The 21747-nt window shown below is 37.2% G+C and overlaps 1 protein-coding gene across 1 annotated transcript; it reads left to right on the forward strand.

The window, feature by feature from the left end:
* The first annotated feature begins 923 nt into the window (after positions 1–923).
* LOC108669806 (RNA 3'-terminal phosphate cyclase-like protein) lies at positions 924–12930 on the forward strand. The gene is made up of 8 exons (XM_018157215.2): positions 924–1231; positions 6243–6393; positions 6869–6953; positions 7936–7985; positions 8067–8187; positions 8712–8874; positions 11176–11461; positions 12713–12930. The coding sequence occupies exons 1-8, from the start codon at positions 1093–1095 to the stop codon at positions 12906–12908; spliced, it is 1191 nt and encodes a 396-aa protein (XP_018012704.1). The 5' UTR covers positions 924–1092; the 3' UTR covers positions 12909–12930.
* The last annotated feature ends 8817 nt before the right edge of the window (positions 12931–21747 follow it).

Consider the following 21747-nt stretch of genomic DNA (forward strand, 5'->3'; position numbering starts at 1 on the left):
TTCAATAATTGAACTAATTTCTTTATGCGATATGCGCTTTTTTATGTATTGGTAAATATGTTTCACTGATAGAATAGTTACGAATTGCGGACAAAATGCGCGCCGAACCGGCTGAATTAGCCTGCTATCGCCCATGGTTGAACTAGTAGAATATAGTTCAACCATGGCTATCGCCCATTGTATCGTTTAATTCGAAAACGGTAGAAGGTGATAATTATAATTGTCGCGATAGCACGAGCAGTGAAAATAAATCTTGATTTTCCTAATTATTGATTAAGAACTGAGGAAATAAAGCGTACTGAATCAACTGAATTCGAACGTTTCCGCGCGTTATGCCTCTTTTATTGAAGACACGAGGAGGGTAAAATGCGAAAAAATATCGCAACAGTGCAATGAGCATTAAAAACTGTGAATTCAGTTTATTAATAATTGGTTAAGAATTGAGTGAATAGGGTATGTCGACTGCCAAACCAGGATGGGGATGGCCGCGCGGTTTAGCTCACGCTAAAGCCTGCGCAATTTTGTCCGAATGCATAGCGGAGCACAAGTGAAGGTATAAAATCCGATTTACAAACTAATGCAAATAATTCTACGTTTACGCAAATGATCGTTTATTACTGGTTTTATGAATTATTGAACTGACAATTCATAGGATCGTTTATGACTTTATTTACAAGAAATTTTCTGCAGAAAAATTAGCCTTGAATTGACTACAGATACTTAAATTTGAAGCCTGTAATGTCAATAGCAATCAAAATTCAAATATTTATGCTGTCTACGATTGTTTTTATGAATTTTTATTGATATCTCCTGTCGAGTCTACACTAGGCAAAATTCTCTGTGGTAATAATGAATGCTTTATAGCGATTCCTCCCGCGGTCGTAAACATGTTCTGACTATAATGCCAGCACACATCACACTGTTCACGCATGGTACATTGCGTTACGTACTTACGTTGAGTGCGTGGTTCACATCTTGAGTCTTGACTCTTGAGAGACAGTGTTGACAGTTGAGAAGGGACTTACCTATGCTATTGAGCTTTCATACGTAAGCTAGTATTGTTAAATCAAATATACATCTGGAATAAATGCAATGGCGTCGGAGTTTGATAAAGATTTAGTATACGAAGGTTGCAATTTTCTAAGACAACGGCTCGTTCTATCATGTTTGAGTGGGAAAAAAGTTAAAATAAATAATATTCGAGCTAAAGATGAATGTCCCGGAGTTTGTGGTAAGTCATTCTCGTAATAGAAATAATTGTTCATTATTGATGCATGCAGCTGTCAAGCCTGTCATGAATCCATCCTAATACCTAGCTAGGTAGGCCTAGTGGCCTACCTAATTATTCATAGGTAGGTAGGCTAGCCTGCCTAGTCATGATTTATTCTTCCAAAAATTTCACGGCAAACAATTATTTTAATAAAATGTGCTACCTACTTGCAGGGTGGAATTCTAGAAAAGAAATGGAGGTTCACTTATAAAAAAGCTTTCCACCCAAGGTGGAATGCTTTCCTTGGCTACAGACAGTGCTCTGCCAGGTGAGTCCACACCATAGTGGCAAACCACAGCTTTTTTAGAATCAGTTCATTTTCAATTTCCTCATTTACCCAAGATTTAAACCAATTTCTTAAGTATGATGATGCTAGTATCCAGGATACTTTACTGGTCTACTTATAGGACTCAAAAATGAACTTGAGGGAGAGTCTAAATTCTAAAAAACTCTCTGCTTTGCCACTATGGTCCACACAGTGAATGGAATTTGAACACGTGGATGACGGCATTACGTATCAGTAGAATTTGAAGCGCGGACGGAATATGCCTCACCATGTGCCGAATATTGCCACACACAGTGTCGGAATATAGGGATTTGCTAGTTTTGCATTCTAAAAGCTTTTAAATAAATATGGCAACATTTTGTGACGTTTCATCATTGCTGGCGCGTAGTACGGTGTTTTGCGAGTCACGTAAAGCGAACAGAACTCGAGTAATGCATACGGTTATTTTTTTATAGTTTTTCATTTCTCAATGCGTCCTTAATGTGTCAGAATATAACGCATTTACCCTACTTTGACTGGCGGTTTGACTGGCTACCTTTGACCACTTTTCGTTTTTCTAACAAAAACCCCCAAAACTCAAAAACAATTTGACATAGAAAAATTTTGTCAATGGCCATCAAAGGCCTAATACTGAGGCTATGTAACTTGTAACACAATAGAAAGATTTAAAAAGTTTGCATATGTAATAGGTTAAAAAATTAATAATGTGACCCATGAAAAAGAGCTATTATTTAAAGCCTGTTGGAGTACCCTCTCCAATTTTTTTATTTTTTGGTAAAATAACTTCAGGTTTTAATGCAGTGTATTAGAACTCTTCTAGTTACATATGCAAATGATAAAATTTAGGAAAGTGTCATAGTTTGCAAATGGGAGGGCGCTGCCCCGGGGCCCCCAAATGGGGGAACTTGGACCACCTAATGTCAGCCCTGACGGGGTAACATAGACTGGCTTGGAATTTAATATAAAATTACCATATATAACATATTTTCTGTTTGACAGCCTACTTATGTTTTTTCTTTATGTTTCATACTCTACAGTCTTATATATGGTAATTTTAACTTAATTTCCAAGCCAGTTAATATTTCCCCATCAGCGCTGCCATTAGGTAGTCACATTTCCCTCATTATGGGGCGGCGCCCCCCATTTGCAAACTATGACACTTTCCTCAAGTTTGTCATTTGCATATATAACTAGAAGAGTTTTACTACAATGCACCTAAACCTGGAGTTATTTTACCAAAAAATATAATTGATTTTACCACCCGGTCTAAGATACACCAAGAGCTGGAGTAACAAAGAACATCACTTTTTTTCAAAATTACATAAAGACTATGAGAGACAGGAGCCAGCAATTTATCGTGAGTGAAGCTAGAGTACAGACCTGTATTTTGCATGTTTCAATTCAAGTTTAATTTAGCTAGTAAAAAAATGGCATTTATAGAAAAAGTGGTCTAAGTTACCCCATTTTATGGTAATAATTATGGGTAACAGTTTCATTACACATTATGATCATAATTATAATATATTTACCTTCATTTCCTTATGCACAATTCTCATTAATTTCTCTATTCATAAATGCTCAATTTTTATTGTATTCACTCATCCTCCACTATTCACACATTCTTCAGTGCCCCTAATTAACACATTCTCAGTTATTCCTTTACTCAGGCATTCTCTGCTATTCCCTGACTCGCATTCTCTGCTATTCACTGACTCACATTCCCTGCTATTCCCTGACTCGCATATTCTCTGTGATGCCTTTATGCCAAATATTCTCTGTTAGGTATTCCTTTACATGCATATTTTCTGTTATGCCTTCAATCGAGTACCGTCAGTACTCGACAGTCGTCCGTCGGCACTCGACTCGGGACAGTCCTCCAACACGGCTTAAAACTGTTACTGTCAACCGGGGCTACTCGGGACAGATTTGATCGTTTTTTTTTTTTGTTAATAACTGTTAATAACTTCTTACGATGAAACATTTCATAAACAAATTTAGGCTCATTTTATAGCTCTTTGCGAGGGCTATCGAATGGCATTGTCAAAAAAATCCATATGCTATTCGTAAGGTGCCAGACACAAAATGAAGATTGTCCCGAGTAGCCCTGACCGACAGGGCTACTCGGGACAATCTTTAATGGGAATAAAACTTCATTTCAAAACATTTGAAGCATGCAGAGTGTACTCATCCATTACTAACAGTACTCTGAAGTCCTCCTCTTTCATTGTAGATGATTTAGAGGTAGAATAAATGACATTTTCTGTGATTTTTACTTATTTTTCCTTTATTGATATGATATTGCCATATACATTAATTACCGTATTATTGATGTGCAATTATCATATTATTGATGTGATATTACCGTATCCATGAACATGCCATTGAGCATTTACAACAACCTTGTCCACTGCAAGCTTCATATCAGCAGACTTATAGCATTTTTTTTTGTATCTGTAAGCTTACAGGACGGCTCATAATTTCACATCATTTTAATTGGGTTAAGTGAATTTACTATAGTAAAAAAGATCATGAAAAACATACCTGAAACAGAAAGGAATGTTTCAGTGACAACCAACGTATCTTTTGGAGAAATAAAGCATAGTTTAGGTCGATTACTTTTCATTCTATGATGCCTGGTGCACAATTCTATACATGACATGCTATGCACAATTTTGTGATGACCAATGATGCACTAATTTTTTGATAAGTGACATTTTTTTTCGCTGAGCAAGGAAAATGTGATCAATATTCTTTGTTTTTAATCAATTTTTTTCGTAATTGGAGCCTTTGCTAACTGAGGTTTGACCATAAATGCGTTTTTGGGGGTGTCCCGAATAGCCCTGGGGGGGGAAGCCCCGCCGTGCGGAAATGGCTGCCATTTCTTTTTGGAATGAGATAGGCAAATTCTGTCGATTACGTTTTCAAGCCGACACCTGTGTGCAACTTTTAGGTAAATAAATTTTTTAATATGGCGAATATTTTTTTTGCTACATACCTTAGCAGTTGTAACTTTACAAAATATTGTTTTTCACCATTTTTTCAGGAATTTTTCAAAGCAAGTAAATGTAGTATTTTTTGACTTCCTTTATACTACATAGATAGGAAAAATGTTGACGTTAACGCCACTATTTTTAGTTTTGCAATATTCCAATTAGTTTTGCTACTACAACAGTTATACACTGTGTCGGAGGCCTGTCCCGAGTAGCCCCGCTTGTCCCGAGTAGCCCCGGTTGATGGTATAGCAAAACTAATTGGAATATTGCAAAACTAAATATAGTGGCGTAAACGTCAACATTTTTCCTATCTATGTAGTACCGTATAAAGGAAGTTGAAAAATGCTGCTACGTACTACATTTACTAGCTTTGAAAAATTCCTGAAAAAAATGGTGAAAAACGCTATTTAGAAAAGTTACGTCTGCTAAGGTCTGTAGTAAAAAAAATATTTGCCATATTAAAAAATTTCACTTACATAAAAGTAGCACCTAGGTGTTGGCTTGAAAACATTATTTACAGTATTTACATACCGGTACTACCTCAATCGCCAAAAAATGGCAGCCATTTCCGCACAGCAGGGCTACTCGGGACACCCTTCCCCCCCAGGGCTATTCAGGACACCCCCAAAAACGCATTTACAGTAGAACCACTGTAAGCAAAGGCTCCAGTCAAGAATAAAATTGACTAAAAACAAAGAATATTGATTACATTTACCTCGCTCGGCAAAAAAAAATTTCACTTATCGAAAAATTAATACATCATCGGTCATCACAAAATTGTGCATAGAATGTCATATAGGTATAGAATTGTGCACCAGGCATCGTAGAATGATAAGTAATTGAACTAAACTATGATTTATTTCTGCAAAACATATGATGGTTGTCACTAAAACATTCCTTTCTGTTTCAGGTATGTTTTTCACGATCTTCTTCTTTATAGTAAATTCACTTAACCCAATTAAAATGGTGTGAAATTACAAGCCGCCCTATAAGCTTACAGATACAGAAAAAATGCCATAAGGCTGCTGATATGAAGCTTGCAGTGGACAAGGTTGTTGTAAATGCTCAATGGCGTGTTCATGGATACGGTAATATCACATCAATAATATGGTAATATCACATCAATAATATGGTAATCAATGTATATGGTGATATCAATAAAGGAAAATGAGTAAAAATCACAGAAAATGTCATTTATTCTACCTCTACATCATCTACAATGAAAGAGGAGGACTTCAGAGTACTGTTAGTAATGGATGAGTACACTCTGCATGCTTAAAATATTTCAAAATGAAGTTTTATTTCAAGTGTCCCTTTTTACCCCATTTCCAGATTAATTCAGGAGCCTTTTATATTATGTCAAGCACCTTACAAATAGCATATGGAATTTTTTGGAGATGCCATACAATAACCCTTGCAAAGACCTTTAAAATGAGCCCAAACTTGTTTATGAAATGTTTCATGGTAAGAAGTTATTGACAAAAAATGCTCAAAACCGTCCCAAGTAGCCCTGGCTGACGGTATAATAGGCTAATCAAATTATATAGTGTTAGATAGGCATATTAAATGTCAGAGAATCAGTGGCTCAATCAATGATCACTAGGTAATCTCTGAATCCCTTATTATGCTTGTTACCATTAATAATATTCATAAAATGACACTCTACATTTTGTAATGCCTATTATCTTTGCAGAGCATGAAATGAACCTCATCAGACTGTTTGACCAGCTTTGCAATGGGGCAAAGTTGGAGGTCAGTAGGTCTGGTACCAGCTTCACATTTATCCCTGGCATCCTCATTGGTGGAAGCATCACACACACCTGTGAACCTTCAAGAGGGATTGGGTAAGATCTGAATATCTAGCTGATTTGTAAAGTGAAATTTTGTCTTGGCTAAAAGTTAGTCATGGAAAATGCTTAAATAAACTTGTTCATCACATTTATCTTTCCTTTCTTGTTCTGAAATGCCTCACAGTTGCCAACTCAAAATTCTTTTCACAGTGCCTAAACAACTGGATGAAATATTTTTTTTTCCTGTTGACTTGAAAATTTTCATTACATTGTATTAGGTACCTATATTCTACTATTCTGGTAGGAAAATGTGAAGATAATGCTATAATGATTATAGTTTTGCACTTTTGTTTTGCAATGTCTAATGGGTATATGAAAGATGTGAAGATCTATTTTATAATGCTCTTATTTTTGTTATTAAAAACATAGTACATGATTCAATCAATGAATTTAATGTCATGATTGTACTGCAGAAATAATTACATAGGTATTGCATTGCATGATAATTAGTGTATCACTGATTTTGCAGGTATTACCTTGAGCCGGTAATGATGTTGGCTCCGTTCTGCAAGCGTCCGATTCATCTCACCCTCAAAGGCATCACAAATTGCAATGTATGTGACCTGAAATTCTATTATTAGCTAGCATTTTATGTCGATGTATTAAATGTTAAATTCTTCTTTGCTAAAAGACAATCTTTGAAATATTAACTACTTTTTTCAGTTTAATAATTTGCAAGCCATTGAATATTGCATCAGGCAAGGCATACCTACCTACTCTAACATTGGCATTTATTATCTTGCATGCAAAACAGTTGAATATTATTTCTTCAAAAAGTATGCTGTGAAAAAATGCCAAGGTATGCATCAAATGTTTCATAGTTTTTTTCAATTCAGCAAAAATTTTATGAAGTCTCACCTGCCAGCCATAATTTTGAATTTGCGAATACAAATTTTTTTAGTTCATCAACATTATTTGCCTTACTATTTTGATAGTTTTCACTATTTTTGTCATACCTAATTTTTCAAAATTTTGTATTCAATAATGCAAGAATCCACTAAAGTTGTCTTCTCATTTCGGTTTCAGTTTAGCTCTCCTTTACCCTGTTCTCCCTTTTTATTATTTATAAAACGCTCATTTTGAATCCATTTTTGTGTGTGGAACTGCATTTAATTCTAGCCATCAGTTCCCGGGTGATGTCTCAGTAGATCAGCTACGCTACAGTCTATTGCCGCTTCTAAGGACTGCACTTGATTCTAGCCATCATTTCCAGGGTGATGTCTCAGTAGATCAGCTACGCTACAGTCTATTGCCGCTTCTAAGGACTGCACTTGATTCTAGCCATCATTTCCAGGGTGATGTCTCAGTAGATCAGCTACGCTACAGTCTATTGCCGCTTCTAAGGACTGCACTTGATTCTAGCCATCATTTCCAGGGTGATGTCTCAGTAGATCAGCTACGCTACAGTCTATTGCCGCTTCTAATTACTGCACTTAATTCTAGCATCATTTTCAGGGTGATGTCTCTGTAGATCAACTACGCTGCAGTCTATTGCCGCTTCTAAGGACTGCACTTAATTCTAGCCATCATTTTCAGGGTGATGTCTCAGTAGATCAGCTGCGCTACAGTCTATTGCCGCTTCTAAGGACTGCACTTAATTCTAGCCATCATTTTCAGGGTGATGTCTCAGTAGATCAGCTGCGCTACAGTTTATTGCCGCTTCTAAGGAAGTTCCTACAGACAGACGAGGGCGTCTCGCTCGTTATGGTCAAGAGAGGACTGCCTCCTTGCCCCTCTGGTGTAGTTGAGTTTACCTGTCCTGTCAGAAAAGAACTCAAACCATTCGTGGTAAGATATCTTGCTCATATATTGCATATGCTCTGCATTGTATGTCTTAGTGGTAAACATATAAAAAGTATTTCAAGACACTTTTTTATACACCTTCAATTCTTTCATTCAGCCCTTACTGTTAGATGCAAGACTTCTTTTTTAGCAGAAGTTTAACTAGGCGTTATAATCTAGTGATGTGAATGTTTTTCTTATAAGAAAAGTGTTTTCATTTCACCATCTTTTCCTATATTTTTTCATCCACGTTTCTTTGCAAAATTATAAATGCAAAATAGTGAAACTCGCCGCTAGATAGCAACGTGTCTGTAGTAACCATCACGCAAGAAATATGAAATACATATGAAATCTGAAATACCTGCGGATGAAATATGAAATACAGATGAAATATGTATGAAATGTGAAAATGCGTATGTAATATGAAATGTGTTTGAAATCTGTAAACCCAGCCAATACTTAGCCAAAATATTGTGAATGCGTGCTTAGCTACTTGCAACGCGTTTCTAATATTTTCTCTAATTCGCCAGTGGACAGACCAGGGACAGGTGAAGAAGGTGCGCGGTATGTGCTTCACACGACGCGTAGCGCCGGTCGTCGGCAACCGCATGATTGATGTCGTCAAGAAATACATTCACAGATACCTAACTGACGTCTACTTTGTGCTAGACAACGCCAAAGGCCCTTCTCCTGGTATGTTTTGCAAGTCGAACGCTTTTTTAGCACATTTTCTCATTTATGGAAAAAATGCACTATTGTACTCGTCATGTCCGTCCGTCTGTCTGTCCATCCGTCCGTGACTTCATGTTTTCGTGGACGAGAAAATGCGCTCTCTGTCACTCAGTCCAGGGTTGGCAATGATTAAATCAAAATGATTAAATCATGTGATTAAATCACTTGATTTTTTTTTTATAAAAAAATCGTGATTTTTTTTATTTTTTTCGATTTTTTTTATTTTTTTTTTATTTTTTCATATATTTAAAAATATTGAGTAGCAGTCTTTAATTTATATTGAGGTATTGTTATTCATGGTTTAGTATAAATGTATTATGAATGACAAATTGGCATGTAAACTTGTTGCCTTTAGTGTATATTAGGTTCCAATAAATGGAATGTTTTTGGTACAGGGGCATCAAGTGTGCAATACATTGTACGTAGCTAGCAGCTTAGCTAATTCTTATAAGGCTATAAGTAGTCTTTAACTATTTGACTATTTGTTATAGATTGATTACAATATACAATTTAAATGTGTTAGCTAGCTTATACAGGGACAGGCAGAACTGATTGAACAGTTTTGAGGCGAAATAAAAGAGTAATGGAGGTACATAAAGAAGAAAGTTTATTTTCTTCATGATTAGCATAACATACCATTTAAAATACTTATGCTTTGAAAACAATATCAGGAAGATGGGGTTTGTTAGCTGCATCACACTGTTGGATAATAATCCGTTCCCTTAGCTGTGGTAGGGTGTGAGGGCGACTTCTGAACCCCTTTCTTTTAGATGTCCCCAAAGAAAGAAATCACAAATGATCAAATCAGGTGACCTCGCAGGCTACTGTAAATCACCCCTCAGACCTACATGAAAGATGCGTTTCAAAACATTGAGTGACATTCGGGCTGTGTGAGCTGTAGCCCCATCCTGCTGGAAGCCTGGAACCACACATCTCCCAATGCATCATTTTCAACAATGTTTTCCATCGTAGGCTGCAAGAAATTTTGCAACATTGCAGCATAGCGATCGGAATTCACTGTTACGGTTACTCCCTCGTCTGAGAACAACTCCAACAGTGTGTCGCAGCTAACAGCCCCCATCTTCCAAATATTGTTTTCAAAACATAAGTGTTCTAAATGGTAGGTTATGCTAACCTCTAGGAAAATAAACTTTCTTCTTTATGTACCTCCATTACTCTTTTATTTTACCTCAAAACTGCTCAATCGGTTCTGCTCACCTTGTATATTGAGAGGTTGAGATTGTATTGACCTTTTAGGCAATTATAAAGATTATCCACCCTAATACGAGTATTCTAATTAAAATATTTAATTTCAATCTTTAAATATGTGAATTTAAAACTAGAAACAATGTTTGAATAGCGCACATGTTTATTTCAAACAGTGTTAGCTTTTCTCATAACTTAAGTCTCGTTTCAATTAAGTCGTATGAGGTTTGTTTGGTTATCGTTCAGTTTATGATAATATTGGTTTATTGGTCTGAATTAAATGGGAACAGTGCAGTCAGTCACTCAGTCACTACTAGTCGGTGTGTATAGAAGGTAGAGTCTGGTAGATTTATAGGACATAAAACAAGTAGATCTATTGATGGTGTTGTGCACTGTGCTATCAGCTACCTATCTGTTATGTGGCTCTTCAATGTTTAGAAGATCTGCATTCCTGAAGTGTTTTTGTATATTGAAGCCAGTTAAATGGTCAATATTTAGCTAATTACCTTGCTCCATACAAACTTTACAAAGCTAATGTATAGACTTTTCAATAATTGTTTACCCAAAAATCCCTAAGTGGTAAACACCACCTTGGCCTGTTGGCCATTATTGAAGGCAATAAGTGCCCTTTTTAGCCATCCATTATGATCCATATACTGTTATTGTTTGTAGGCTAATTGCAACCTAAAAAATAACACCTTGAAAAGACAAAAAAGCTGAAAAAATCAAAAAAATCAAATAAATAAAAAAAATCATAAAAAATATAAAAAATCATTGATTTTTTATTTTTTTGATTTTTTTAAAAAAAATCAAAAAAATCGCCAACCCTGTCACTCACTGTAGTGAGTATGGAGTTATATTTTTTTTAATATTTGAATGGAAAGACATGATTCTAGATTAGATTTGTTATTTAAAATTAAGTAAAACCAAGTTTTGCTGTATATTAATTTGATGCACGCCAGAATAAATTTTTAATCAGTTTGACGTGAAACCTGTACCTAAACTGTAATATAAATGAGATTTTAATGGAATTTCTAAACGATTTTCGTGTTGCAGGTTTTGGAATTTCTCTGAATTGCATTACAACCACGAGCACCATCTTCACTGGTGAGGCTATCACATGTCAGGACGTGGAAACGGTTTCAACAAACCTCGAGGAGAGGTCAGACAGGCGCCTAATGTCTCCCGAGGACGTAGGGGAGCTGGCGGTGTGTCAGCTGCTGCAGGAGATCAAGAGGGGCGGTGTTGTCGACGGCTGCAGTCAGGCGGCGGCGCTGCTTTTCATGGCGCTCACCCCCAGAGACGTCTCAAAGATCCTCATCGGACCTCTCACCACACAATCGTGAGTTATAATAAATAACGCTAGAATAAATAAATAATCCGTTAAAGGGCCACTGCCTGATTGGGAAGTATGGACTGAATATTAGTTCAGAGCTTTATTTCATCACGACGCAATATTTTACAATATTATAAGTTATAACATCACCACTCAATCCTGAGTTATAAGATCCGTTAGAGCGCCACTGGCTGATTGGGAAGTACGGACTGAATACAGAGCTTTATTTCATCACGACGTAATATTATACAATATTATACCATCACCACTCAATCGTGAGTTACAAGATCCGTTAGAGGGCCACTGCCTGATTGGGAAGTATGGACTGAATATTAGTTCAGAGCTTTATTTCAGCACGGCGCAATATTTTACAATATTATAACATCACCACTCAATCGTGAGTTACAAGATCTGTTAGAGGGTCATTACCTGATTGGGAAGTATGGATTGAATACAGAGCTTTATTTCATCACGACGTAATATTTTACAATATTATAACATCACCACTCAATCGTGAGTTACAAGATCTGTTGAGCGCTGCTAAAAGACCGCAACGCATCAGGTGGGAAGAATGTACTGAATATTGGTTCAGAACTTTATTACATCTCGAAGCAATATTACAAAACATTGTTACATCTCACAAAGTCATTATAGAAATAAAAAGAAATCACAATGATTTAATAAATTATCCATGGTACCGTTACGTGGTCAAACATGGCATAATTTCGTATGCAAATTGCATCAAGAGACGACCGCAAGTCGCAAGCGTCATTAAAGTTCTAGAAATAAAAAGCTTTTCTGTCGTGTCGTGAGCATGACATTATAGTAGAATTTCGTACTAGGCGTAAGTTCAGAGCGCCTACTAAACATCCATAAGTTTGTCACAATTTATAACGAGCAGTAAAAATTATTCGCAATCTGTTGTTTGCTCGCTCTAAGTTAACGTTATGTTACGAGTAATGAAAACGCAATTGAGAAGGTGAATGCTACGTGCTGAAGAGTTTAACCCAATGTAAAAAAGGAAGCACAGCAGGCAGTGTTAATGTACTCTAAATAAATTTAATATCCAGCTCGACGTTCACAGAATAATTTCTCGTACGGTATATCGATACATTATTACATCCCTCTCCTATTTCCTCGAGGTGTAGGATATTGTGCATATATTTATACTAGTTTCATCCATTCATTATTACATCCATCTCATATTTCCTCGACGTTTAGGATATTGTGCATATATTTATACTAGTTTCTTTTCAGTATGTACATGCTGCGCCACATCCGCGACTTCCTTAAGGTCAAGTTCAAGATGGAGCCCGAGCCTCGCGATGATGAACTGAGCGATGATGACGATGAGGAAGAGAGAGGGAATAAGCGAAGAAAAACTGGCTGCGAGAAACTGATTCTCACTTGCGTGGGTTCTGGTTTCACGAACTTCAGCAAAGGTTCCATTTAGAAGAAAATATGTTGAGCCCGGTCTGCAGTTTCGTTACTATCCTTCGCAAACGTTCTGAACGAACGAAATCGTGATATTCGACGTTTGAGTTGAAGCAAAAGGCTATTAAATTTTGAGTTTCACGGGATAAATCCGGCATACTGATTCTAATATTTACTCAATTAACAGAAAGGTGTATCGACATTTTTTTCATACTCATAGTGGATGAAGAATTACAATTCAGAATGAAACGGGGCTTTTGAAGTAATAAAAACTTTCTAAACATTGTTGTTTTAACCAGACTCGCGTTTAGATCGCGAAAAAGAATAAGAGTGCTAGCAATGAAAAAGTGTGTAAGTCTCAAGTAGTTGCTGTAAAATGGAGCAAGGGAACATGACCGTAAAGACTTCCTTCCTTCCACCCGCCATGGGTGTAATGGCAGCAGCTGCTGCAATTAGAACTAGGCCATTTCCCCGTCGAGTTTTTAAAGTAACATGAACTTCAAACTTTGGCTGGGAAGTTCTAGTAGTTCTGAGGAGCTTTTCAACCCAGCCAGGAATAACCTCCAGTGCTGCTCTGGTCAGCTATATGCTTGTAGCAGAAAAAAAAGTCGAAGGCTTAGAAGGAAGTTATCCCGTTGCATACAGCAAATGGAAAAAAATAAGTGGAAGGCTTAGAGGAAAAATTTCCTGTAGCAGAGTGGGGTAAGTTTCTGTTGTAGATAGAAAATTTTTGCCCAGATAATAAACTAACGGAAAACTTTGATGGCAAAGCCTAATTAAAACTTATAGGTTGTAAAGGTCTAGAATCTAGATCGTTCGTTGATTGATTGTGCATCGTGGATTCACGCGTCGATGTTGTTGTCCTTTCAAACTAATAATGTTGCTTCATAAGTTAATTATTTTTAGCGCATTTTCTCATTTATGGAAAAAATGCACTATTGTGCTCGCCATGTCCGTCCGTCTATCCGTGACCTCAAGTTTTCGTCGACGAGAAAATGCGCTCTCTGTCACTCACTGCAGTGCGTACTGAGTTATATTTTTTAGTTCTTGCCTTATTCTTGTATGCTTTAATATTCATTTTTTTAGGATGGGCATGAATATTTGAGGATTTTCATCACAATATCTGAATGATTAACTATATTAAAAATCCGTTTTTAATTACAATAATTTTCTTAAAATCTTGCCAGCACAGAGTTCATGTCGACATTTGCCTCAAACTATGAAGCCGACTTAACGAATCACCGAAAATAATAATTGATTGGTCAAATTATAAATTAATAATACTTTAGAATTTGACCGGAACAAATTTAATACACGAATGAAGCAGGAATTAAATTAGTGTAAAAAAACTTGAAATGCCTAGCACCATATCGAACCCGGTGGAAGTCTAGTAGTTATTTCAAACTATCGTCAGTCCTGGAAAGATCCGGTCAAATGACACGAGTTTAGATCTTCTATGAACAAGGCACGAAAAGTAAGAATCGGCGACAGGCCACATCAGGCCTACTCTTCAGCGCCGACATCGCTATGTTATGTTATATTAAGATGCTATTGAAAAATTTTACTGTGGCATACAGCAGCTAATGATGTTTCTTTGGAAGCGACTATTGCAATGTGTTATAGAAGGTTTGAGTCTTTCATATCTCAATATTTTAGAGGAGTTTTGTGATAAGTCTTTATTCATTTAATGAGCGTCTTGCTATAGATGTAGTGTATGTGTATTTCCGTGACGCCTGAATTAATTTATATTCACTCAAAACGGCTTGATTTAGATATCTGCATTTCCACGTTTACAAAATAATGACGATCAGATCTTTGTGAAACGATGATAAAATTTTATTTAGACATTTATATTCGTAATTCACGCTAGTAGATTTTACTTCTGAACCGCTCTACACACTGAGGCTTCTTTGTAGGCTTATCAGGCTCCGTAAAAATATTTTATGTTCCGAAAATCTGCCGGTGTTCAAAGGCTTTCAATGTCAAAAGTTGCTAATCTGCCAAAGTTTTGAGAACAAGTTTGAAAGTAATAAGTTTTTTGCTGAAGAAAAGCTAGTCTACACAACAAGAGGTTGTCGGGAGTCCCCGGCCACGGCAGGTATAAACACGTCTGGATTCACCAACACCGGTTAGCTAAATAATATTAACTCTGATCTAAACGTTAGCTATTAGAGTCTCCCCCTTACGATGGGAGTCCATCCTATCAATATAACTATTGATTTTTTATGAATCATTTAAGAAATTAAGCAATGAATCTGGTTATTTAATAATGGAAATTTTAGCGGCGCATTCACCGCACTGTTGTTACAGCGGTAGTTTAGACCTAGTTCAGGATAAGCGTTCTCAATTTAACTCTTTTGATTGAAACAATGTTGACATTAATCCTTCTGCCTCCGCAAAAGGAATAATGATCGCGTATTTCGGGTTGGATTGGGAACGACCTTATTATATGACTGCAACCGTATGAGTAATAATTTGGTGGGATCAGAACAGGAAGCCACAAATATGAGTGTGATTTACTTTTGTTTTCTTCTTTCCAACCAAGGCTATTCTGATTATGTTCAACTCGGGATAGCTCAGTTTCATCCACGAATAATTGAAAAAATTATGCTAATTATTAGTTATTTAGTATTAGGGCAAATTCTAACCGCAATGACATCAATAGGATTCAGGATAAGTGCTTATTTACACTAAATTAATAGCGAAGCAACTTGAAAACCTTAAATTTACAAGTGTTTGTGCGTCAAACTTCTAGCAAGCTGTGTTCTGATCGCGAACGTTATTTAAAATTACGATCGTTTTTACAGTGCACTAGCGATGCAGTCCTCGCAAAATGATGAAGCAGAATCGAAGCTTGTCAAGGCAATACGTACAAATCGCTTCCAAATAGACAGCATTTCAGAAACTCCAATTTTAAAACTTGCGCCGTCTATGAAAAGCTGGCGAAGATTCGATCGCATGGTTCAGTGACCCCTAAAAGCTGCCGCTTCTGCTCAAAGGAAATGCTTTTTCTGTAACGGCTTGGTGCAAACGTTTAGAAAGTCGCCGAGTAGGCAATATCTGGTAACATTTGCTCACTGCTGCTGCTACATGAGGCTTCAATTTATTTTATATAGAGTAAGAATTCATCAAGAACGCATGTAAAGAATAATGAAGAATGCCAGCTTTGTTCTAGTATTATAAACAACAAATTTCTACTTCCATTTTGATGATAATAGACTATGGTTCATCAAATTTTTTTATTATATTTATGTGAATATTTGTGTCTTAGCCTAGACCAACATTATTTACAGCACTTCAACTGACCTAAAATAAAATAATGAGTCAATAAAATCACGAAGTTTTAATCCATCTCCTGCTACAGTTGGCCTTCATTAGCATTGCAGCGAGTGCAATCATTTGTTACTAATGATACGTTGAGTTTTTAAAAATACTCACGGTAAGTGTTTGGATGCATTGGTATTCAGATAATTTGATGATTATCCTCCTGGATACATGTATATCCATTCGGTCATGTATGCACATTTTATATGTCACTTTTGTTTTATAGCGGCATTGAATGAATAGAATGAGGTAGAATTGATGCTTGAAACATAGTGTAGAACTGTAGATGCATTATTCATCGATGAGGGATCAATACTTTAATTATACAATAAATAGCTGCAGTTGTAGACTCAACTTCGATTAGTTGCTTCACTTTACTAACCATGAATTTGAAATTCATAAAATACTGCTTAAAATTTAGCTACCTTTGTCTATGTTTGACTGCGGTAGGAAGAATAAAAAATACACGTAGCAGGATTTTGCAAATATACCTACAAGTTTAAATTATATTTCTTCCTCATATGGAAATATTGCTGCAGGCACTGAGGCTCATCATTCCATGGTTGAATTAATACAAAATTCAACCATGCATCATCCGACATGAACTGAGCAAATTTCCCAGGCAACCAAATGTTATACAGTGATGGCCTTGAATTTACGGCCCTGGCTTGAACCGACTTCCATTGATACCTACTGAACTGGCTAATATCGCTTCAGAAGTGCCTCTTCAGAAGTGCCCTCAAAGAACTGTGATTTAAAATATTTCAGTCTCGCCTGGAGCCTTGACTGACAAGCTTAATCATGGAGCTCGAGATTTATTCGTGGGCCTGTTTTTTCGAAGGGGCAATAATAATATTCCATGAAAGTAACGCTTTAATTCATCACCAGTTAGTTTATCGTCTTCTAAAGGGCAATTTAAATTTTTGAATTTTGCTGTGTTCATACCTAATTATTTTAAGATATCTGAAATATTTAAGTTTAATAATTTAGGGTAATACGTGTATTATATTTGATTGATTTTTTATTGATATTTCTGTAAGAAACCGATCATTCGATGCTTGATCAATCGATGTTCCAAGGTATTTAATTCAGGTAATGCGTTTAAATATGCAATAATAAACGATAAAATCTTTACACAGTTTATTTTTAGGAACATTCAACTATATTTTTACAGAACGTGAGGAAGTGCCCGTTATATGTCTCGCAATATAATTGTGGTTTATTATTTTGGTGTATATTATAAGCTTCAATAGCTAAATTTAACTATAATTTAGTTATAATAATTTTATTGCAAGATGGTCTAAATCCAAAGAGAAAGACCTTCGCTCAAGTAAATTCCTCCTCACAACTTACGAAGCTGCTGGGCTCGTGGAATAAACTTCTCTTTCAGGCCGCGCGCCTATGACACGATTAAGTTGTAATGAAAATCGGTCTTTGAACTTGAGTTTATGTGCAAAAGTTCGTTCATGCTGCCTGACGCTCCACGCGGTTGGAAGATTTCATAAAGGTAGAAGATTTCATCAGGGTAAAAGAAAACTTGGCTTCGGAAACTGCTTCGTTCTGTAGCAACGGGCGCGGCCGTTTGACCACTTGAGAGCCAGCAGTTAGACCTGGCCGCTTGAGAGCCGGCAGTTAAGTCTGGCTGTGTGAGAGCCGGCAGTTAGACCTGGCCGCTTGAGAGCTGGCAGTTGGGTCTGGCAGTTTGAGAGCCGGCAGTTAGACCTGGCCGCTTGAGAGCCGGCAGTTGGGTCTGGCCGTTTGAGAGCCAGCAGTTAGACCTGGCTGCTTGAGAGCCGGCAGTTAAGTCTGGCCGTTTGAGAGCCTGCAGCAGTTAGGTCTGGGCGTTTGAGAGCCAGTAGTTAGGTCTGGCCGTTTGAGAGCCAGCAGTTAGGTCTGGGCGTTTGAGAGCCAGCAGTTAGGTCTTGGCGTTTCAGAGCCAGCAGTTAATTGAGAGCCAGCAGTTAGGTCTGGGCGCTTGAGAGCCAGCAGTTAGGTCTGGGCGCTTGAGAGCCAGCAGTTAGGTCTGGCCGTTTGAGAGCCAGCAGTTAGGTCTGGGCGTTTGAGAGCCAGCAGTTAGGTCTGGCCGTTTGAGAGCCAGCAGTTAGAACGCTTGAGAGTCGGCTGATGTCAGTGTGCCGGCACCAAATAATCATGAGCAGCTTCTTAGGAAGCATAAATGTCGCTGTTACAGTAGAGCAGTTCGAAAAATTTTAGCCCAGGCTGCAGAAATATAATATTTTATGTTTTATACAATATATTATAGTCAAAGCGGATTAATAATCATATTTCTTTCGGTAACTGCTGATTTTTTTAGAGCAAAATCAGGCTGCTGGTTCCGGTCGTCTGCTTATCATGTTGCGATATACACTTTGTAATCAATAGGTCACGTTTCTGCAAAAATCAAATTTAAAATCATCATAGAAAATGCCATCATGAACTGCTACCTATTGCACATTTGGCTGACCTGAAGATACGTGCAAACAAATAAACAAACAAGAAAAAAATCGGATTGTATCTGCATGAAAAATGAAGCCTTATAACGAATTTCTAAATAGTAATTTACGCTAATAGATGATTTAGATATAATAATTAGCCGGATATTTTTTTTCTTCATGAGAACGCAATCTAAATTGTCGTTTAACCACCACCATTTACTAAGAGTAACTTATGTTATCGAGCTTTTAGGTACGAATAGCATTGGGAGCAGTTAATGTTTACGTTGAAGTCGGGATACAATAACTTGACTGTTAGTTGTGCTAAATGTCAGCAAGAAATGTAACAATTTAGAGTTCAAACGAAGCTCTTCCTTTTTATTAAAGACAACCCGTCATCATTTTCCTGTAATTTTCCCGCTATGTCCAAGCAGACTCCAATTTCAAGTAATTCGTACGCTAACTTATTCATTTTTATTTTCACGCTCTTTACCATATTACGTATGTCACTAACTTGACTGTTTGTTGTAGTTCCGTTAAACTTGTAGGCCTACAGTATTTGTATTTGTAGGCCAACTAGACAGTTTGTTGTAGTTCCGTTGAAATTGTAGGCCTTCAGTATTCATATTTCCCTTATTTTGCAGGTACATTTTCCGTATTTCTTCGGCGATAAAGTGAGTCTGTTGGTAAGCTGTCGGGTTAAGCGGAAGCTGCCGTCACGCCCGTGTCGTGATAGAGCTTTCTACTTCACAGCATCCTGGCGGCGGCCGAGTTTTCTTTTCAGCTTGTATGGGAGTTCTTGGAAATTTTGCCGTGTGACACTGCAAGCTAAAACATTTTTCCGTGGAGATTGCGTAGATAGAGACGGCTTGAAATTTGTTCTCGATTATTCGGAAAATGCCGCGCAGAGTCTTGAAAACTTGCCATTGAAAAATCACAGTTAATCTATAACGCTTTGTAAATACTTACTTCATGTTTGTTTGCAAATTTATTGTGCAAATTAACATTATGCTTCAACTAATCAGATGCAATTGCATACAATACATTAACATTCATGATACTTATAATTTAATACCACTATAATTTGAACAAACAATTAAATGTTAGTAGAAGTTTTTTGGTGCGAAACTTGGCGCTGTAAATATATAGGGCTATAAGAATTCACATGTGCATTGCCTGTAGTGCGAAGATGGTATCTGGACTTGACAATAATTAATCATTGATAGTGGTTGAATAATAAAACAGATAAGAGATAACAAGGGTTGGACATGGAAACAACGCCTAAATAGATTTGATTAAATCCGTTAGCCCGGGTGATTACGATGTGATTACCTACATTTATTGGGCTCATTGTGAACACAGCAGACTGTAGAAAATGCGTGTGCATGTATGTGTGGGAGAGTGACTGTACTGAGGGAGAGCGACTGTACTGAAGGAGAGTGACTGTACTGAGGGAGAGTGACTGTACTGAGGGAGAGACTGAGGGAGAGTGACTGTACTGAGGTAGAGTGACTGTACTGAGGGAGAGTGACTGTGCTGAGGGAGAGTGACTGTACTGAGGGAGAGTGACTGTACTGAGGGAGAGTGACTGTACTGAGGGAGAGTGGCTGTACTGAGGGAGTATGACTGTACTGAGGGACAGTGACTGTACTGAGGGAGATTGACTGTGCTGAGGGAGAGTGACTGTGCTGAGGGAGAGTGACTGTACTGAGGGAGAGTGACGGTACTGAGGAAGAGTGACTGTACAGAGCTTAACATATTAAGCTCTGGATAATTCATTATTTTATTTTGCCCAGAACTGAGTCCCTCGCAACCCTCGTTGCTGTGGACGTTCACATTCATCACGGCTGCAATTTTAGGAGGATCTGCCAGCGCTCAACGGTGTCCGGTAACGGAAATAAGTCGCAGAAAATTCAGTTTTTCCTCTTGTTTGTCCAGTGACTTGTTTGTATCGTACAGACTCCCAGACTAAAGTGGGAACTGCTTGTCTAGTCGTTAAAAATATGAAAAATGAATAACAAAGTTTATATTTCTATGGATCGCCAAATTTGCCGATCTTGCCAAAATGGTTTTCAAATTGTTTGATCAAAAAATTTTGTTTTCAAAAATTTGATCAAAAGGATCAAATTTTCTAAACTGTTTTTAAAGACCTGTGAATAGTAGAATGACCTGTAAAAAATTCAAGTATTCACAAATCGAAAAGAATCCGTGATTATTAGGCATGCATTCTAACCGCAGTGTTTCGCGTATAATTTTTTCACAAATTTTCCTATGCAGGGTTTGCTTGGAGTTTTTCTATCACATCTCTTCGTATTGGAGACGCTCTTTGATGTTCCGGTTTCGATATGAACTAATAAAAAAAGTTTTTTTTCCGCTGTATGCTCCCGCTAGTCAGGGTTTATCAAAGAAAAACATTATCTGTTGACTGTAGTAATGGACTTTGCGACAGTAAACTTTGGACTTTAGTAATGGACTTTGCAAGTATGTATGATCACAACCGAAGAAAAGCACTCGAACTCAATCTTGTTTACCTTATCCCGACTGCATTTCAAGTTTATCAATAATTTCAATCTCCATGCACATTTATCATGAACGTAAACTCTTGTGTCCTTGCTCAAAATGTCCTAAATTCATGTCACGTAACATATATATAACCTCCAGCTTAACTTAGAAGTCACTGACTCGTGTCAAGTGAAGGCGGTTTGGACATACAAACTGTAAGATTATGTGTATTGTCACACACAAGATTATTGGTATTGTCTCGAAAGTTTCGCGTCCAGTCGTGTGTGTGTGTGTGACGAAGCTTAAGAATAACCAAGCGTACCAATGCCTATTCGTTGAAGAGAACTCACGTGGTGTTTTAAGAGCGAGGAATAAAAAGCCATTCTATACCTCATCAAAACTTATATCCGGGACTAAGGCACTCGAGGTAGCGTGTCCTAATTAAAGCGAACTTTTATTGACACTTCATGACGAAAACAATCTGTTAAGCTTTCCCAGTTTGTGGGATGGTTAATGAGAGCCATACGCAGGAATGCTGTTTGTTTCTTCATTAGGGTATTCGAGCTTTAAATTTATTGCAACTGTTTTAACAAAGCAGGT

This window comes from Hyalella azteca, unplaced genomic scaffold, assembly GCF_000764305.2.
Source record: "Hyalella azteca isolate HAZT.00-mixed unplaced genomic scaffold, Hazt_2.0.2 contig10992, whole genome shotgun sequence".
Lineage (NCBI taxonomy): Eukaryota > Metazoa > Arthropoda > Malacostraca > Amphipoda > Hyalellidae > Hyalella > Hyalella azteca.

What these genes read in the sequence shown, in the direction of transcription:
- LOC108669806 (XM_018157215.2), top strand. Translation starts at nt 1,093, where the DNA reads ATGGCGTCGGAGTTTGATAAAGATTTAGTATACGAAGGTTGCAATTTT. An exon ending in AAGAACTCAAACCATTCGTG is followed by an intron (nt 8,188 to 8,711) that starts GTAAGATATCTT and finishes CTAATTCGCCAG; the next exon opens with TGGACAGACCAGGGACAGGT. An exon ending in GGACCTCTCACCACACAATC is followed by an intron (nt 11,462 to 12,712) that starts GTGAGTTATAAT and finishes GTTTCTTTTCAG; the next exon opens with TATGTACATGCTGCGCCACA.